Source organism: Centruroides vittatus, unplaced genomic scaffold, assembly GCF_030686945.1.
Source record: "Centruroides vittatus isolate TY-2023 unplaced genomic scaffold, ASM3068694v2 contig_790, whole genome shotgun sequence".
NCBI lineage: Eukaryota > Metazoa > Arthropoda > Arachnida > Scorpiones > Buthidae > Centruroides > Centruroides vittatus.
Window position 1 is genome coordinate 994,855 of NW_027122510.1, and position 19,257 is coordinate 1,014,111.

The window sequence follows — 19,257 nt, forward strand, 5'->3', positions numbered from 1 at the left end:
AACACATCAAATTTTTTGAAAAATACGTGCCAAACTGGAATTAGGTGCAAAAATTGATAGAAATATGTGCAATAATTTCTATAAACGCATCGATTTTGTATAGAATTTTCTAAAAAATAGATGCAAAAATATCATTTTTATCGATTATTTTACCTATTTTTATGTACAAACTTCCTTCCTGTATCGAACTTTTAACACACTTCTTACTTAGTGGCATTATTTCGAGGAGACAAAGACACTAATTCGATTAACGAAGGTAGGAAGTGATTAGCGAATCAACACGCAGTGTATTTTTTTAAAACCGTAATAAAAGAAATGGAAGAAGTAGGTGAGAACGGCAGTTGACGACCAGATCTAATTGAGTTACTTTTTCACGACAGAAAAATGTCATAGGTCAACGCCATGTATTCATTCAACATCTCCAGACAAACAAGGCAAAAATAATATTAATACACTACCGAATACATTCATAAATATAAAATTTCCTTGTCAAAAATCATAAATATTTTGTAGAATAGGCTTTAAAATTTCTAAAATAATTCGAGTTGCAGAAGTTAAAGTTTTAAAAAATCTATTCCTAGTTTTTATTCTTTTTTAACGTTATGCATATATTCTACAGAAACATAAAAATCTTCTATTAAAATTTCTAAAAATTCTATATTAAGAAGCGTAAAGTTTCAAAGAATTCTATTTTCGATTGCTCTTAACTTAAAATGTCGCATCATATGGAGAAAAAAAACAAACGTTGTTCACTATATTCTTTAAAAATACCCTTATTACCGTTAAAAATACCTTTATTAACCCTTATACCTTTGAAAAATACCTTTATTAACTTTTATACCTTTGAAAAATACCTTTATTACCCTTAAAAATACCCTTATACCCTTTAAAATACACTTACTGCACCTTTACTAAAATGATTATAAATTAGAAAATAAGATTTAAATTTTCTAAAAAGTTGAAAACTGTAGACATTAAATCTGATAATATCCTTTAAAGTGAGGTTCAAAAAACACCATTCTTAATTGTTATCATTTCAGCGCAAATTATACATTCAACGTAAAATTTTCTACAGTATCTTTCAAAATTTCTATTAAAATGATTTATAATTACTAGTTTAGGCTTTAAAATAATACAAAAATCACTATAGTTAGAAAGTTAATATAGCTGAAGGTACAAAAAAACCTTTGTCTAATTGAATAAATAGTATAATGGAATCAAAAAATTGATTCACCTAAATACCTAAAAAAATGTACAATTAAAACAATTGGTAATTACAAAATTTGAACTAAAATTTCTAAAAAAAATCATATTATATATTAAGTTGTGTTTAAGGTTAGTGTGAACATTCAAAGAAACACTCTCCAATTGCTATATATTTCACGAATAATGGATAAACAAGAATTTTTTGTAATAATAATAATTAATAATTAGAAGATATATTTTAAATTTATTAAAAAGAAACGCGATACAGTTAGTAATTGCGCTAAAAAATTTTAAAAAGTTCAATTATATGTTGTTGAATCAACACAAATTGTATAAAGTTCTATAGATTGGATAAGAATATTGGATTAATGGGATAAGGGGCAACAAAATTCATAGGCAATACGTAGACTTCTATGGGAAACTGGCTCCTGTTTAGTGTTACACATGTAAAAAAAACACGCGGCTAACACACGAACCCACGGCCTGACTAACTGTTCAACACGTATTGTGTGGGTTCTGTATGAATTTAATAAGGCAAATCAATACCTAGATTTCTATAGGAAAATGGTCCCTATTTAGATATCGTACACGTGAAAACTCCACGCTGGTCAGGCGCGAACCCACGCCCCGATCAACATGCTTCAGTGATGTTATCCATTCGAGCATGTTCTATATAAGAAACCCGAGAAATTATTCCAAAATTCTTTAAAAAAATCCCCCAAAATGGCCCTAAATTATCGAATAGCCATTTAAAAAAATACTCAGTTACATAAAGTTAGTAATAAACAGAAAATTGAAGATTTAAAGAAACCCAACTTGCAATTGCTGTCGGTTACAACACTGAACATGGCACATACTTTATATAGAATATATATATATATATATATATATATATTTCTATATATCTAAAAAATTTTCAATTCCACCGAAAAGTATAATATTAAAGTGTAAGAGAGGATAGAAAAAACAAAATGAAAAAAAAAATCTTCGTTGAAATCCAACTTGATATATCTGAAAGCTCACACAACTTTACTAAGAAATATGACAAACGCGTGTCAATACAAGTCAGTGTAGAATCAATAAGACATTCATCACCAAGAGAAAGAAATAACCAGATGCCAAGGTGCAATGAGACATACTCTCATTGTTTCTGCTTTATTTGATGTTATCTAAAGTTGAACACAAAGACTATATTGAAGTTGGAATCGAGAAAATCTGTTGATAATTGCAATTTTAGTTTCTCTAATTGCGAATTGTCCGTTCTCGTTTAGTTTCCAGATAATTAAGATGATTTCTACTTTCTCTCAGATGTGTGGAAATTAGAAATGAATTTAGAAACACGATCCTTTGATCTGTTAAAATGATTTCCTACCCGTTTGGGGAGTGTTAAAGTATTAATTATAGCTTATTTTTTTTTAATAAAAATTGATCAGTTTTCTCGGTTTTTATCGCTACTAAACTTAAATTTAATATATAAACAGCGTGTGTAATCAAAGAAGGACGGATTGGGAGGACCGAACCCACTCCTTTTACTAATTTTCAGAATGGGTACGGGTTATCACGCGAGAAAAGTTAGGAATTTAGAAATAAATACAAAAGATATTTAGTTTTTCATTTGGGGACTGAACCCACGTCTGCACTAATATTCTTGTATGACAAATGTTATCATTTTGTCGTATAAGATAAACTGAGTAATCGAGAATTAAATTTAAAAATTAGCCCTATATAGTTTTAGATCTGAGAGTCGAACCCACGTCTCTACTAATATTTATATTGTATACACGTACAGTACAATATAATGAGAAATAGATCGAAAACCTAAATATAGAATATAAAAAAAGAATTTGTTTCTAAATTGTATTTGGTTCTATACTTGGAACCGAACCCACGCCTTTACTGTTTCATTGAATAAGGTTATCACAAGAAAAAGTTCAGAAATCAAGATTTAAATATATAAATTATTATATATGAATATCATTTAGCATACGAGAACCGAACCTACATTCTTCTTTAATATTCATAATGGATTCGGTTCTTACCCGAGTATAACCATGAAACTAAGACACAAGCAAAAAACCGAACCCGCGACATCTTCTTATACTCAGAAAGGGATTTGGTTCTAATTAGCAATATAGAAATGAACATATATGTACTTTTCGGGGCCGAACCCATGTTCTTCGATAATATTTAAAAATTTATTTAATTTCTACTTGAGGACGAATATACTAAAAATTCAGATTTAAATAATAGTTCTGAATAGTTCCATTCAGAACCATTGTTTAAATCCAACGGGTTCGGTTCCCATTGGATTTAAACGAACATTACTGTATAATTTTTTGGATGAATACACAGTTCCTTCACGTCTCGCTTCAATTATCAATCGCTTATTAACAGAACATCACGATATTAATTGTTCTGAAGATAAAGGAAAAATGGTACTTACTGTTTGTCTGATCGCTGTTCTCATCAAGGGTATATCAGGATTGGCAAGCAAAATAGCATCGGCTCCAGAGTCTGCAGCAGCATGACACCTGTGACGATGTTGTTCAGCAATTTTCGCCATTAACTGAGTTCTCGATTTCTTCATGGCAATTCTCTTCCCCAAATATCCGACAGTGGCATATTCCAACAATGATGCAAACACCATCACAAAACACGTTCCAAGATATACGTCGATGCTTTTTATATAGGATATCTTTGGTAAGGCTGCGTTTGTGCTGGACATAAGTGTAGTCATAGTTAGCACTGTCGTAACACCTAAGGCTACACGTGCTGGTGTTGCGTTTCTATGGAGCCAAAACGACACCCATGATATGATGACAATTAAACCGGCTGGAATGTAAATTTGAATAAGATAATATCCCATACTTCGGACGAATTGAATTTCGCATGCTAAACGTGAATAATTTCCTGTTGAAAATGGGAAAAATGCACATTAGTGATGCATAATTAAACACATAAGAACACATATATATACTCATATGTCTAAGCAGTAAACACCTAAATATACCTAAATGTATAAGCACCTAAACATAGGTACGTCTACACACACATAAACAACTAAGGCAAATGTCGACACACGTAAACACCTAGACACATGTCTAAACATACATACACAAAAGCACATATCTATACGCGCATCTAGACATCTAACACATACAGACAAAATATTTACACATAGTAAGGACTGTATCAACATATTTTACATAAAAAATCGCAATGTTACATTTTTTGGATATTATGTAACATGTAAAAAATTTTTAGACAATTCCAAAATCTGTACATACACACGAATACACTCACGTGATATCGATATACAGTCATTTACGAAAACATTTTAGCATATTTCACATAGAAAAACATAAGTTTATGAACATGGATTTTCTGAATGCAGTGTTTAAATTTTTTGGATTCTGTGTTTGGATTTTTTGAGTTAATGTATAAATCTCTGTAGGGGCAGCATTTGGATTTCTTTACGTGCAGCATTTGGATTTTTTGGGTGTAATATTTGGATTTTTTAAATGCATGTTTTTAAATGCATCTCTTTGGGTACAGTGTTTAGATTGTTTGGGTGAAGTGTTTTTGGATTCTTTGAATGGAGTGTTACATCCGTTTGGGTTCAGTGTTTGGATCTCTTTGGGTGCACTGTTGGATCCTTTTCTTTATCCAGTGTTAGATTTTTTTCTTTGATCCAGTGTTGGATCCAGTGTAGGGTTTGGAATCGCTAGGCGAGCGATTTCCGCCCCGTTTTATTATAACGAACTTTCATAACGGAAAAGCCGTTAGAGTCGGCCGTTAGAAACGACCGTTGGAAAGATCCGTTGTGTTTCAAATCGACGACAGACGGACGATTGGCCGGCGGGAAGTGAACGTTGTCGGCCCGTTGTGGAAACTTTCAAATTTGATTGACGGACGATTCAAACGCCGGACACTATTTTTAGCAGTAGTTTCGGCGGGAACAGAGTTCGTATCGGGATCGGCTGGGTTCGTATCGGGGAGGATCGGATCGGATTGAGATCCGTCGTTACTTGAAGTGCTAACCAACTCTCTCCTTGGACGCCACGGAAATCCGGGATAAAGTAAACCCAAGTGTTTTAGTACGAACTTGTCCCGGACTCGGAGGTTTTGTAATTACAAGTCTGTTTGTTCGTAAGGAGTTTCTTTCGACGAACGTGTACGGGAATAGTCGGTTGTCGTTGGATTAGTGTTTGTGCATATTTAATTGTGACTCTAATTTTGTAGTATTTTGTACATTTATATTGTAAATATAAACCTGGTGTTTCGTTAAACCGACTGAGTGGTTATTTTGAACATTACTTCCAGTGTTTAGCTTGTTTGGGTGAAGTGTTTTTGGATTTTTTGAATGCAGTGCTGGATCCGTTTGGGTTCAGTGTTTGGATCTCTTTGGGTGAACTGTTGGATTCTTTTCTTTGATCCAGTGTTGGATCCAATGTTTAGATTGTTTGGGTGAAGTGTTTTTGGATTCTTTGAATGCAGTGCTGGATCCGTTTGGGTTCAGTGTTTGGATCTCTTTGGGTAAACTGTTGGATCCTTTTCTTTGATCCAGTGTTGGATCCAGTGTTTAGATTGTTTGGGTGAAGTGTTTTTGGATTCTTTGAATGCAGTGTCGGATCCGTTTGGGTTCAGTGTTGGATCCGTTTCGGTTCAGTGTTTGAATCTCTTTAGGTGTAGTGTTTCGAATTTTTAGACATGGATTACGTAAGCATATTCCACACCTAAAAACACAATTTCGAATTTTTAGGACATGGATTTTTTTTGGATATAATTTTGGACTTTTTGGACATGGAATCGGAAAGTAACTTGATTCATATTTGCATACAATTATTTAAGGCACGTCAACATAATTTTACATTCAAAAAATTACTTTCGTAGTTTTTGGATATTAAAAAAAATCACACTGGAGCATTTTCTCGCGACCACAAAATTATCTTTCAGTAACTTTAGTTCGATGTAGACGATAAACAATTTATGTGTTCAAAAAAAATCGTTTCAGGTTGATGAATGATATTATTTATTATTAAATTTTCATTACGTTAAATCCAAAGAATGAAAAAAATATATATTGTCAAAAAATTTATTTAAGATGATCAGCCACAACAATAAGTATGCGATAATATTAAAGTCATTGAGTTGGTGGTTAAAGAAAATTAACTGTCAGTCTTTCTGACTGACGTGACAGTGAATGAGTAAAATATATAAATATAATAAAAATTTAATTTATATACTTATTTTTTAAATATACAAAAAATAATTTTAATTATTTTATATTTAATGAAATATTTATTGTCGTGTTTTGCTCTATATTTTCTAGTGTTACTGAAAATTGTTATTGTTGAGTTGTTGTTAAGAGCTTCACTATTGAGACGGGAATTGTTGAGTTCTTAAAAGCTACACTATTAACACGTATTGGGGTGGTGTTGGGTTCGTGCTGAACAACACTATTGTCACGTATTGGGTTGGTGTTGTGCTCATACTAAGAGCTACACTATTGAAGTGGTGTTTATTTAGGGTGATGATGTTGAGACATTATTGAGAGTGGTTTCTTTAAGTGTTAAGAGCTATACTATTCAGACGTTATTGAGAGGTGTTGTTGTCAACAGTAACACTATTTAGACAATATTGAGTATGGTGTTGTGTTGTTGCTGAGGGCTACACTATTCAAATGTTATTGAGAGCGATAGTATTAGGAACACATTGTTTTTTTTAACTTTTTAAAGTTCATTGTTGTGTTGTTTAGGGGGTTTATTATTATTATTATTATTCTACCGTTGTCGTTATGTTTTCAGCATTTGTTACTATGAACCACACTGTTGTTTTATTATTTTTTGAGCGTTGAATTTATTCCACAAAATTCTTTTTATTAAATTATTTTATATAAAGATGCTACTATTGTGCTGTTTTTTTGGGCTTATAATGCTGCTATTAAATTTTTAAAAACAATTTTTATAACATTACTAATAACAAAAATCTTAAAAATGATATAAAAACAGTAAATTCAAAACACCAAAAAACAATTTTAATATTTATTACACACCAAATAAAATTTTAAAAAAACACAAAAAAGTTATTTAAATCTTCTTAAAAAAACACCAAAAAATGTAATTAATAAACCCAAAAAATAATAATAAATAAATACACTTTTAAACAATCATTTATTTGTAATTATTATCGATTAAAAATATAAAATAAAATTTAAAAAAAACATGTTTTAGAAGCTCTGACATCGGGAAAAAAGAATAATAATAATAATAATAATGTTATTGCTTTGTCGAGTGATTAATTATCAGCGACAAAAATATTTTTACAAAAGATACCTTTCAAAGAAAAGATAGATTAAAGAAAGATTTTGGACAAAGAATTAACAAATGGTCTTTTATTACAGATTTGTAAAACCCAACTTTCCAAAAAAAAAAAGAAAAACAGGATTTTTTTTTCTCCTTTTTTGATTTTTCTCCTAAAAACACGTCTCTAAACAAATGAGATTATTTTTAAAAGATCGATATTTAAAGGTTTAATTAATTTATTTTATTATTTATTTACCTGTTGTGAGATGAACTTCCTTTGAACTTTGTCGATGCCCTCTGACCTTAAACTGTGGCAGTTCGACTTCTGTTGACATTCCAACAGACTCTTCTCCCTTTTGCCATTTATATCGTATATCCTGCATCGTGTAGCCGACTGCAAACATTAGAAAAAATAAATTGGTTTTTGATGTGGTATAAATAGAATTTTTGTCTTAAAAATAATAATATTAAATGTTATACGCGATTTATTCTATACAAATTATGCTCATATTTAACCTAGAAACACTCATTCCTAGTATAATGTAAGAATTCTTGGTATTCTTAATATGTTTTTAGTGTGTTATAATGTGTAGTATTCGCTTTGTATTATTTATTACGTAGTTTTAGTGTTCCTAATATGCTCCTTGTAAACTCTAAATAGTGTTTTTTTAGTATTGTCCTATTATATATCTTGTGCTCTGTCTAGTGTACAAAACTGCTCCTAGTACATTCCTAGTATTTACTTCGTGGTGCTTAAGCGTGTACCTAATAAACATTTTGTGTTACTGGGTACACGCTTAATCGCCACAGATTGTGTTCCTAGTAGGTTGGTTTTTCTAGTATGGCTGTAATATGCGTTTTCTACTGTCCGTAGTGTGCACTAGTGTACTCTAAAACATTCCAATTATTCATTTTTTTTACTGTTTTAGTGTGTACTAACATAGTAGGAACACTACAAAAAGTGTTCCTGGTGTTTTTCTACTGGTTTTCCTAGTATAGTTATAGCTTGTATATTATTAGAATACTCCTAATATGTTTCTAGTATGTTCCAAACAATCATATCTTTGCATTATAATGTACAGTACATAATATATAAGTTTTACATATTATTAAATTATATTACATTCCTTCTATAAATAGTAAATTCAGATAAATTTATATTATTCTGAGAATAATTTACAGAGAGATTACAAATGTAGTATACAAATTACACATTTAAATCTAATTATGTTTATTCCAAATGTAATCTATTAATTAACTTATTCTCCAAATTATAAGTTGCAAGCTGTACTTATATTATATATTAATTGTACACTCAGTTATATTGCAAATATCCTTACAAGCTTAATTATACTTCTATTGTACTGTACAATGTAATGTATATACTTTTGTGCGTTAGCGCTTTTAACGCCATACTCGATTTAGTGCCAGTTTTAGAGGCAAGTAAATTATAGCGTTAAATCGAAATATAATCCGTACACAGATATTCATTGACGCTTTACGAGAGTGGCACTATTTAGTAGAATGGTATATCGAGACTTGACTGTACACATAACATTACCCTGGTATAAGTTCCTATCTATTTAGACGTTATATCGAGTCTAGACTGTATTCATCAGCACTTTTCAATGGCGGCCTTATTCGGGAAGCGCTATATCGAGACTTAACGGGAAGCGCTATATCGAGTATTCATTAGCGATTTGAAAGAGTGTCACTATTTAGGAAAGGGCTGTATCGAGGCTTGAATGTACACATAAACACTTTTACGAGGTTATTTAGTAAGATGCTATATCGAATTTGGTATGTATTCATAAGCCACTTTTAAAAAAAGCAACGCTATTTAGAAACTATGACGAAATTTGACTATATTCGTTGGTACTTTAACAGAGTAGCGCAATTTGGGGTGGCGGTATATCGAGGTTTTATTGTATATACAATACACAGACTTTAATATACACTAGTAAGCTTACATATCGACAATATTTCTACTACAACTTGCAAATTAAAATCTACTACTTAAAAATTAATTTACAAATTTCTTCATACAATTCCCTCATTTTTATGAATAAAAGTTTAAAAAGAAAATGATTATTATTAATTCAATTAAATCGATTTAAATGCTGTATAACATTTTACAATATATATATATATATATATTTTTTTTTTCCCATAAAAAAACCGTAAAATATCTAAAGTTATTACAAGTAAAAACTTATGTTTTCTTGTATGATTGAATGGGAATTTAAGGAATGTATACAAGATAATAAGAGCTTAAAAAACGGAAAAAAATAATTCAGATTTTGAGTAGTAAGAATTTGAGATATTCAAATCAAATACACGAAATATAAATACAAAGATAGAAATGTAGTAAACACGATCGCATACTGAACCCAATCTCCATAGGAATGTCTAGAAAAAAGAAATAGGGGAAAAAAATATCCTTTCGTATATCAACTTATTTCTTAATAAAATTGATTAAAAAATATAATTTTTCCCCAAAAATCTTTAAAAAAATATAATAAACTAAGTAAAAATAACTTTAAAAATGCTTAAAACTACAATACATAACTAAAGATACCTGTATTAAAATTACAATATACAAGCAAAGATATCTTTTTTAATGTTTAAATTTATAAAATGCCGAGCGAATTTACCTTTAAAAATGCAAATATATATATATATATATATAATATGACAATAAAAATTCATCAAGTGAATAGTAAGTGAGAGAATGAAAGATAAAACACAGAAAATTTTACTAGAAAATTTACAATTTCTAGATACAAGATAGTTTGTGTAGATAATAAACTTTTAATATTTACGATCGTCGAGGATTACAAGTATGAAAATTATAGAAATAATTCAACTTAACAATACGGAAATATGCTAAATAGCGTTTAGAATACAAAATACCAAATTACACGTGTAAAAAAGGCCAGTAAAACATTATATTGTAAATGTTAATCATTTATTTTTCTTAATGGGAGAAAGCTACTGTTGTATTTATAACATGCCTCAATTTTTATTGAGGTTTTATAAATACGACAGTAAGGTGAGGTAGATTTTTGTTTATGTATAAGTTAACTTTCTAACAATACAAATACACGCAATATATTTTTATAGAGACAGGTATTTCCTAAATACAAAATACCAAATTAAGAACATATATATATAAACAAGCCGAATATTACGTTTTAAGCGGTAGTAATTTATTTTTCTCAACAGGAAAGGTTTCGCTGTATTTATAAAATAATTCTCTGTCTATATATCTGCTGTATACAATAAATATTGCTAGAGTCACTTTCTAAAAACATTAAAAAAAAAAAAAAAAATGATTATCTTTAAACAAAAAATAATACAATCCAATAATAGAAGTAAATAGTTACATTGATTGCATGGATCAGTAGACATAGTCATATCTAAAAGTTGTGTGTGTCTGTATGTGTGTCTGTGTGTATATACTATCGGTTACCATAGCAATAACAGTATAGAAACACTCAACCTTACATTTACTATCTGGAATGATAAATTACGGATACAATTTTGATATCGGATAATCTACTTGTAGTAAATTTCTTTAACGTTTTTTTTAAAAAAAAAACCCCAACACATATATATCAAAAAATTTAATTTTATTTATGGTTATTAAAGTAAAGTTTACGTGTAACCAAGTAAATAACATTATTCAATTGGTTTAGTGTTTTTTACTTTGTAAATCAAAAAAAAATTTCTTTGGTTTACAAAGAGGATTTTTTGAAGAAAATAATGCATTTTTAATAAGAAAATTAACAGAAAAATCAATTATATTATCTATTTTTTTGTATACAACTCGAATTTTTTTGGGAAATATTTTATTAATTCAGATAAACTCTCATCAAATTTTCAATAAACCTAATCGAATAAGTAGAGTTTTTAGAAAAAATGAAGTAAAATTTTACCTTAAAAGAGAAATATCGAAACACAGTTTTCTAAAAAATCTATGAGAGTTTTTTAGAAAATATATATATATATAAAAATTCCTATATTTTCTATATAAAATTTTAGAAATATTTATATAGAAATTTTATATTTCTATAATTGTGCTATTTTTTTTAATAGAAAACCTATCTAACAATTTGCTTTACTTTATTAAAACAAATTCCTATGAGAATAATTTTATAGAAAAATATTTAAAAATATGAGAACTTTTTAATGAGATATATAATAATATAAAAAAAAGAAACATAGAACTGCTTTCACATTTTTTATACTTTCCTCGCATTCTATTTCATCTTTAAAAAACCTGCAGTTAATTAAAAATCTCATAAAAATCCAATCGAATAAGCAAATAGTTATCGAAAGCTCGAAGCAAATTTTATGTTAATAAAGAAGAAATATCTGGAAATACATAGTAAATTTTTCTAAAAACTATATAAAATAAGTAAATTCTTTAAAAATTGTTTCTATAAAGCAACGCATTTTGATAAAAACAGAAAAAGTTTTCATCAAAATGAAACAAATAAAACTTTTTCAGAAAACAGAAAAGTTTTGTAATTTTTATTTATTTCGATTTTTTAGAAGAAATGTCTAGCAATTTAAATTCATTAGGAACACGAAAACATAGAGAACTGTTTTTCATATTTTTCACATCGTCAAAGAAAATATTTTCGGTAGATTCTACGAAAAAACTCATCTAAAAACCCACAAACACTAATTGACTCAAGAAATCTCATCAAAATGATGAGGTTTTTCTATAGAAATTCTAATTGATTCAAATATCTTCACTAAAACACCAGAAACTCCAAACTGGTTCAAAAATAAAAAACTCATAGAAAAACCCTAGAATCTCTAATTGATTCAAAAACACTTCATCAAAAGAACCCTAGAAACTTTAATTAATTAAAAAAAACCCCTGCCAAAAATTCCAAATACTAAAATTGATTCAAAAACACCTCATCAAAAACACTATAAACGCTAATTGATTCAAAAAATCCTACCAAAAATCCCAGAAACTTTGATTGATTAAAGAAACACTACCAAAATACCCTAGAATCTCTAATTGATTCAAAAACACCTCATCAAAAAAACCGTAGGAACTTTAATTAATTAAAAAAACCCCTAGAAACTTTAATTAATTAAAAAAAACCCTGCCAAAAATTCCAGATACTATAATTGATTCGAAAACACCTCATCAAAAACATTAGAAACTTTAATTGATCAAAAAAACACCACCAAAAAACCCTATAAAGTTTAATTGATTCAAAAACACCTCATCAAAAACCCCTCGAAACTCTAATTGATTCAAAAAATCCCACCAAAACACCCATAAACTCTAATTGATTCAAAAAATCCCACCAAAACACCCATAAACTGTAATTGATTGAAAAACACCTAACCAAAACACCCAAAAATCCAATCGAATAAGCAGACATTTCTTTGAAAAGCGAATCAAATTTTACCTTTTAAAAAAAAAGGAAATAAAAATATCCGGAATAATTTAGATTTATTATTATTGTTATATTTATTGTTATTGCTACATTATTTATTTATTTATTTAGTTTTTTTTTTATTTCGCATTATTGGAAAGATGAAGATAAAAATTTTCTCCAACAAACCGAGTCATACAAACACAGTGACATTGATTTAACTAAGTCTGTTATGACTAGAATGATGGCGCCAGAAGTCTATTATGACTTGACCTGTTTTGTCACGCAAAAGGAAGGATTTAGGTGCGTGAATAATCGTACACTTACTTTAAATTTTATTTTCCAACGACATTCTAATATAACTAATTTACTTCGATTCTAAAAATTCATCTAAAACACCCAGAAATAAATAATCTTCAATGGAACTGAAGTATCGTAGGATTATATATATAACTCTAAAAGACTGGTTTTACAACACGAAAGTCACAAAAATCATGGCAATTTTATTTCGAAAACATTAGTAAAAGCTATTCTAAGCTAATTAATTTATTTGGCTTCTAAAAACACTAACCGTTTCCATTTTTTTAAACAATTATAAAATCGAATAAATGCCCTTCCTGTTAGAAAGGTATTTTCTTTCTGTTCAAAATCAGATTAATTTAATCAATTTTTAGAAAGTAAAATTGCTTCATTTGCCTTTTAATTTATTTTCTAAAAATCATCTAAAAGCCTCTAGAAGAAAACCCACTTCGTCTAATTTTCAGCACAAATACAATGAAACAAAAAATACCTTTATGACAGTTTAAGGACTGTTATATTGATATAAGTTTCAAAAAATCATGTTATTGTATTAACAATCTAAAAAAATCATTAATTTAATCAATTTTTAGACTGTTTATTTGCTAAAAAATCATCTGAAAACACCCAGAAGTAAATCTAAATTCTCCAATTTTCAGCAGCAATACAAAAGGAGCAATTAAGGTGATTATATAAAACTGTAAATTGAATGTACTGCATTGAAAACATCAAAAAAATCTAGTCGATTTGATTATTTTTTAAAAACTCGAACCAAAAATAATATTTAAAACTAATAAATATACTTTTTATAGTTACGTAAGTACCACTACTTTTAAGGGTATGGCATTCTTCTTTATATTAAAAGATTTCTAGTGAAGTAATGGGTTATAATCAAACTAGACTTTATTTAAAAGCTTATATATAAGGCCTATAGTTAAAAATAAATAAAAAAAATAGCAAAAATTCTTTTATTTCTTACACTTTTTAGTACAGTATCAAGTAGCTTTCTAGCTATTTTTTAAAAGGAATTACAACAGTGTCAAATATCATTTCGTACTTCAGATCAATTTCTCAGAGAATGTAAAAGTTTTCAGGGAATTTTTTCGAAGATTTATCTTTTTAGATACGTACTACTTTATAATATTCTGAATAACCGACGAAGGAATACATTTCCAACTTAAAAACACGAGGGAGAGTAATTCGTTCATGCTGGTTTCTTTTTAGATATCGTCTAAAAAGTGAGAGAAATATAATTGTAAAAGGCTTTCTTAGATGTTTATATTTCAAAAAAGATTAAAATCAGCTGTTATATATAACAGAAGGAAACTCGGGAGACCTCGAAAGATAGATAAATGCGAAAAAATTCGCTGGGGTTTTTTTTATACGCGTGGATGTTTGCGTATTGGATGCGATTTTTTGTCCACTCATTTTCAACCTTAATAACTTCTGTGCATTTTGTCGAAAATTTTTGAAATTATGCAAGGGAATTTGCGTATTAGGGAAATTGATGCTCTTAAATTTTGGAGGTTAAAGGTCGAACGGTTGGGGAGATAGAGGGGGTTGTGTGTCATATCTCTAGTGGGATCGGACTTAATAATAAAGAGTTTACTCGTTATTAGCATTTACAATTATTTACAAAACTCATATCTACCATCAAAATTTAGCTTTTGCCCGTTTTATAATAATTAATAAATATAAAAAGTGTTTTAGAATAAAAATCTCGTAACATATGGCGCTACACGCAATTTTAATGTTTTTGCCGGGAAAGTTACGCAACTCGTTGCTGGAGATTTTTTGAGATTGAATTTAAACAATATTCGTTACTTTTAAGTAATTTAATGAATAACAAGCATTTAAATTGAGCAATAAACAGTGTTCATTAATTTTGAACATATAACAGAAGGAATTATTGAGATAGAAATAAAGAGCACTGCTGTTTAATCTAAACAATTCCTATTGTTATTAAAAACTGAATATGGTTTACTACTTCTAAGATCACTATTAAGTGTAACGTAACGCATGAAAAAGGATTTATACATTGAACAGTGAACAGTGTTCATTATTTGTAAGAAACACAAAAAAGCAGCGAACAGAATTACATTTAAGTAACACAGTAAACAATTTTACCGTGTTTCTAAAAAAATATTTAATGTTTTCAACGTCTTAAATAGCAATTTTAATTTATTTAAATTATTAAATTTTCGTTAGACAATTTCAAATAAATTTAATGTTATACAAATAAACGATCAATTTTCTTTTTAAAAATATAACATTTTAACCTTGAGGAAGAAAATATTTGTTTATAAATAAAGAAAAATATGATATTTGCATTGTTACCATACAACAATGTATCAAAATAGCAACCTGCACACTGTTCAATACTTATAAACCTATTTTTCTATCCAATTTTACGTGATAAACACTCCTTTTGAATATTTTAAAATGATAAATATGTAAAGTTTTAAACGTGTTTTAAATACATAAATACCTTAAAAACGTTTATAAATTATTAAAATCAATTTTATTTATTATGTAATTAAGTAAACTGCTTAAACGAATGCTAGACTTTAGTATATAAATTACATTAAAATCAACAGAAGATATTTTGTTGCAGATGAAAAAAAAAAGTGTTCAATCAAATATGGAAATCGAACCCACGTCCTAAGATGTGGGTTTGAGTGCACCAAAATTTGCACATAAGATAAACAAGCTGCATCTTAGACTCTTCAATGTGAGTCTATAGCTTACGACTTTACATTTTTACATGAATTTTTATTTTATAGAGACGAAAGCCTATCATATAATAACTTTAAGTTCAGCCGTGGGTTCGAACCACTCTGAGATTTGTCATTCTAAGTAGAGACCGAACTGTTATCAGTTTATATATAAATTTAACATCAATTAAAACCTTAGTTAGCTTATTTTTAAATGAGAACCGAATCTTATTAAAGTTAGAATCCCATTTAAATGTAAATGACATGGATTCGGCTCTTGTATAAACCGCTGTTTTTAGTTTAAGAATATTACACTCAGACATAGATTGAACTTTAATATGTACAAATTACATCAAGATGAAAGGAAAATCGAAATTTAAATCATGAAAACGAACCCATGCCTTTTTTTTTACATGAATTCCAATACAAGATCAACACTCAAAGATGAACTGAACCCATGCCTTTATATATAAATTCCAATCTAATAGCAGTATTTAAAGACGAAATAAACCCATTTCTTTCTTCATTAATTATAATCTAAATTAAAACTGAGTTATTCTGACATCATCATAATACCGGGCTGCAAATTTCGTTACATTTTAATTTTAAAAATCACGTGACTTCCGGTCTGTACCAGAATTTCGTATGTATTTAATCGAGCTTCAGGTCCTTAAGCTTTCAATATCAGGTCTCGATTTTTATCTAACTCCTTTCTTCAGATTAAGGAAGAACGGACGGACAGACGGACGGCGGTGGAAATATAGAGGTTTGCAATTTGAAAATTGCAGCTCAAAATACATAAAAATATAATGCAATTCAAAAATTTAAGATATGTTTGAATGCTTGGTTACTAAACCCCTTTAAATTCAGTTCACATTTGTTGAAATTGAACCCATTCCTAAAAGCGTGGGTTCGATTACGATAAAATGCCAAACATTTACGATATATTACACACTTTAACTTTTAGATATTATCTATTTATTAACCAAATTAACCACTAGATTATGATACAAGCTTACGAATTAATCACCGAAAAAGAAATCGCCATTTTACACAGGAGGAAAAAAAATCACTTGACTTTTTTACTCAAAACATAAATAGATATTCGTTAATCACCTTACAAATAGATATTCTTTAATCATCAATAAAGATTTTTTTCCAATTTTTTTCCCTTCTCTGCAATTTAGAAAAACTAAAACAGAGTGGAAGATGGGGAGGAGAGAGAGAGAGAGAGAAAGAGATGAGGGAAGGAAAGAAATCGATAATACTTATCCATTAAATTAACCAGAAAAAATTTTATAAGGGAAAAAATATATTAAAAAAATAATAATAATAATAATGTTTAAAAAAAATTTAATTTCTTGTATTCTTTTTATTTTAAACTTTGAATAAAAAATTCAAAGATTTGAGCTCCGGGCATGATTATTCAATATCTATATCAATAATAAATCCCAAGTTTTCTGATTTTTAACATCAAAATAGGTATTCTTAATAGGAAACGGTGTTGAAATTTGGCCTTTAGCATTTCTAACGGGGACATACTAAATTAATTTCTCTAAGAGAGTATCTATTAATAACGTTTTGTAATAATTTCAATCAAGATGGCTTCTCTAGAAAATTTTGACATTTTAATATATAAAAATGTAATTTTAAAATATATATTTAAAAAATATAAAAATATTTAAATACTTTTCCATTTACCAAGTGAATTTTTGTAACACGTGAAAAAATTGAAATTTTTCTTGCATCTTTTATACTATTATACAGGAATATAACCTAATCTGTATGTAAAAAGTAAAAATTACATAACAAAAGGTGTAAAGTATGCAAAAATATAATGAAAGTAAGTTGAAAAGTTTATAAAACTAACGAAAAAATATAAATAATTAGATGATAAAATAGAAAAAAGTGCAGAAAATTAAGAAACAAAACACGAAATTTGTTTGTTTACTTCTTTAACAAAGTCCTGATATTTTTATATTGTGCAGAAACAATATAAATTTGTAATAACAACGATATAATGTATCGAAACAGAAACAATTATCACAATGTACAGTAAACAATATACAGCAATAATCATAAACAATAAAATAATCGTGCGAAAGAGTAAGAAACAATGTAGAAATATAGGAAACAAATCATAGAATAAACGAATAAGTTAAGAACAAACAAAAGAAAATCTATATTGATTCGCATTTAGTTTTCTTAGGTTTAATATAATCTGTAGTAGTATACGAGACTAAGAAATAATGTAAAATTTAAGTAAGTAAATAAGAAAATATGAAATGATACCGTAAACTAAAAAACTTTTATTGTTTCTTACTTCGTTTTTAAGGTTTTAGATTTTTATATTGTTAAGAAACAATATAATCTAAGTACAATGTACCAGACTTTAAAAAAAACTTAGAAAATAAATCTAAACAAAACACTAAAATGTAGTAAAAATTAAAAATAATAAAATAAGAAACAATATAGTAAATTGAGAAACAAAACAAAAATTTTGTATTGTTTTTTTCGTAGATTTTACATTGTTAGTTAACACTAGACTCTAAATATAGTATATAATATAAACAGTACGAAAATGACTAAGAATACCAGAAAATAGAAATAAATAAACAAAGTACTTTGTTTCTTAAATTTATCAAACATAATCTACAAAAAGTTAGTAAACAATACAAAAATTTCAAAAATAAAAAAATAAGAAACAATACAAAACAATTAAGAATAGAACAATACATTTAAATTGTTTCTTAATTTTTTATGCTTTTTCCCATTTGTATTTTGTTACGTTTTTGTATTGTTAGGTAACAAAACGATCTAAACACGTTACACACGAAAATCAGAAACAATACTAAATATTGTATTTTTATTAAAAGTAGAATAAAAATGCTTAAAAGAGCAAAAAAATCAAAAAATTAAGAACAAAAATAGTGTAAAAATATTAAAAATTAAATTTATATTCTTTCGTAATAATTTTTTTTGTTACTTTTAGATTGTGATTTTTCGAACCTTATTGTTTTTTCTTCACAAATTAATATTTTATTAAAGAGTAATTAAACTTCATTAAATAAATTCTATTAAAAAATCACTTCAAGAAGCCCAATAAACTGATTAATAATAATAATAATAATAATAATAATAATAATAATAATAATACAAAATACTAAATGTAAAAAAAAATATGTACAGTACATAATCAGTTTAGAATTCTTGACATTAAAAAATAAAATTATTTTAATATTAAATTATACTTTTAAAAATATATTTTTCCAAAAAAACTCGAACTAAACAGATAGACATCAATAGTAATTTTTGTGAGAAGATACTAAT

The 19,257-nt window shown here is 27.8% G+C and overlaps 1 protein-coding gene across 1 annotated transcript in view; it reads right to left on the bottom strand.

Annotated features, from left to right (window-relative positions):
• The window catches only part of LOC136981745 (gamma-aminobutyric acid receptor subunit beta-like), a 91,028-nt gene that overhangs the window by 14,670 nt on the left and 57,101 nt on the right, over positions 1-19,257 (bottom strand). Inside the window, exons 6-7 of the mRNA XM_067278105.1 lie at positions 7,768-7,905; positions 3,650-4,116 (exon numbers count right to left, since the gene is read on the bottom strand). Coding sequence (XP_067134206.1) covers positions 3,650-4,116; positions 7,768-7,905 — 605 coding nt within the window. The remainder of the gene's footprint in view (positions 1-3,649; positions 4,117-7,767; positions 7,906-19,257) is intronic.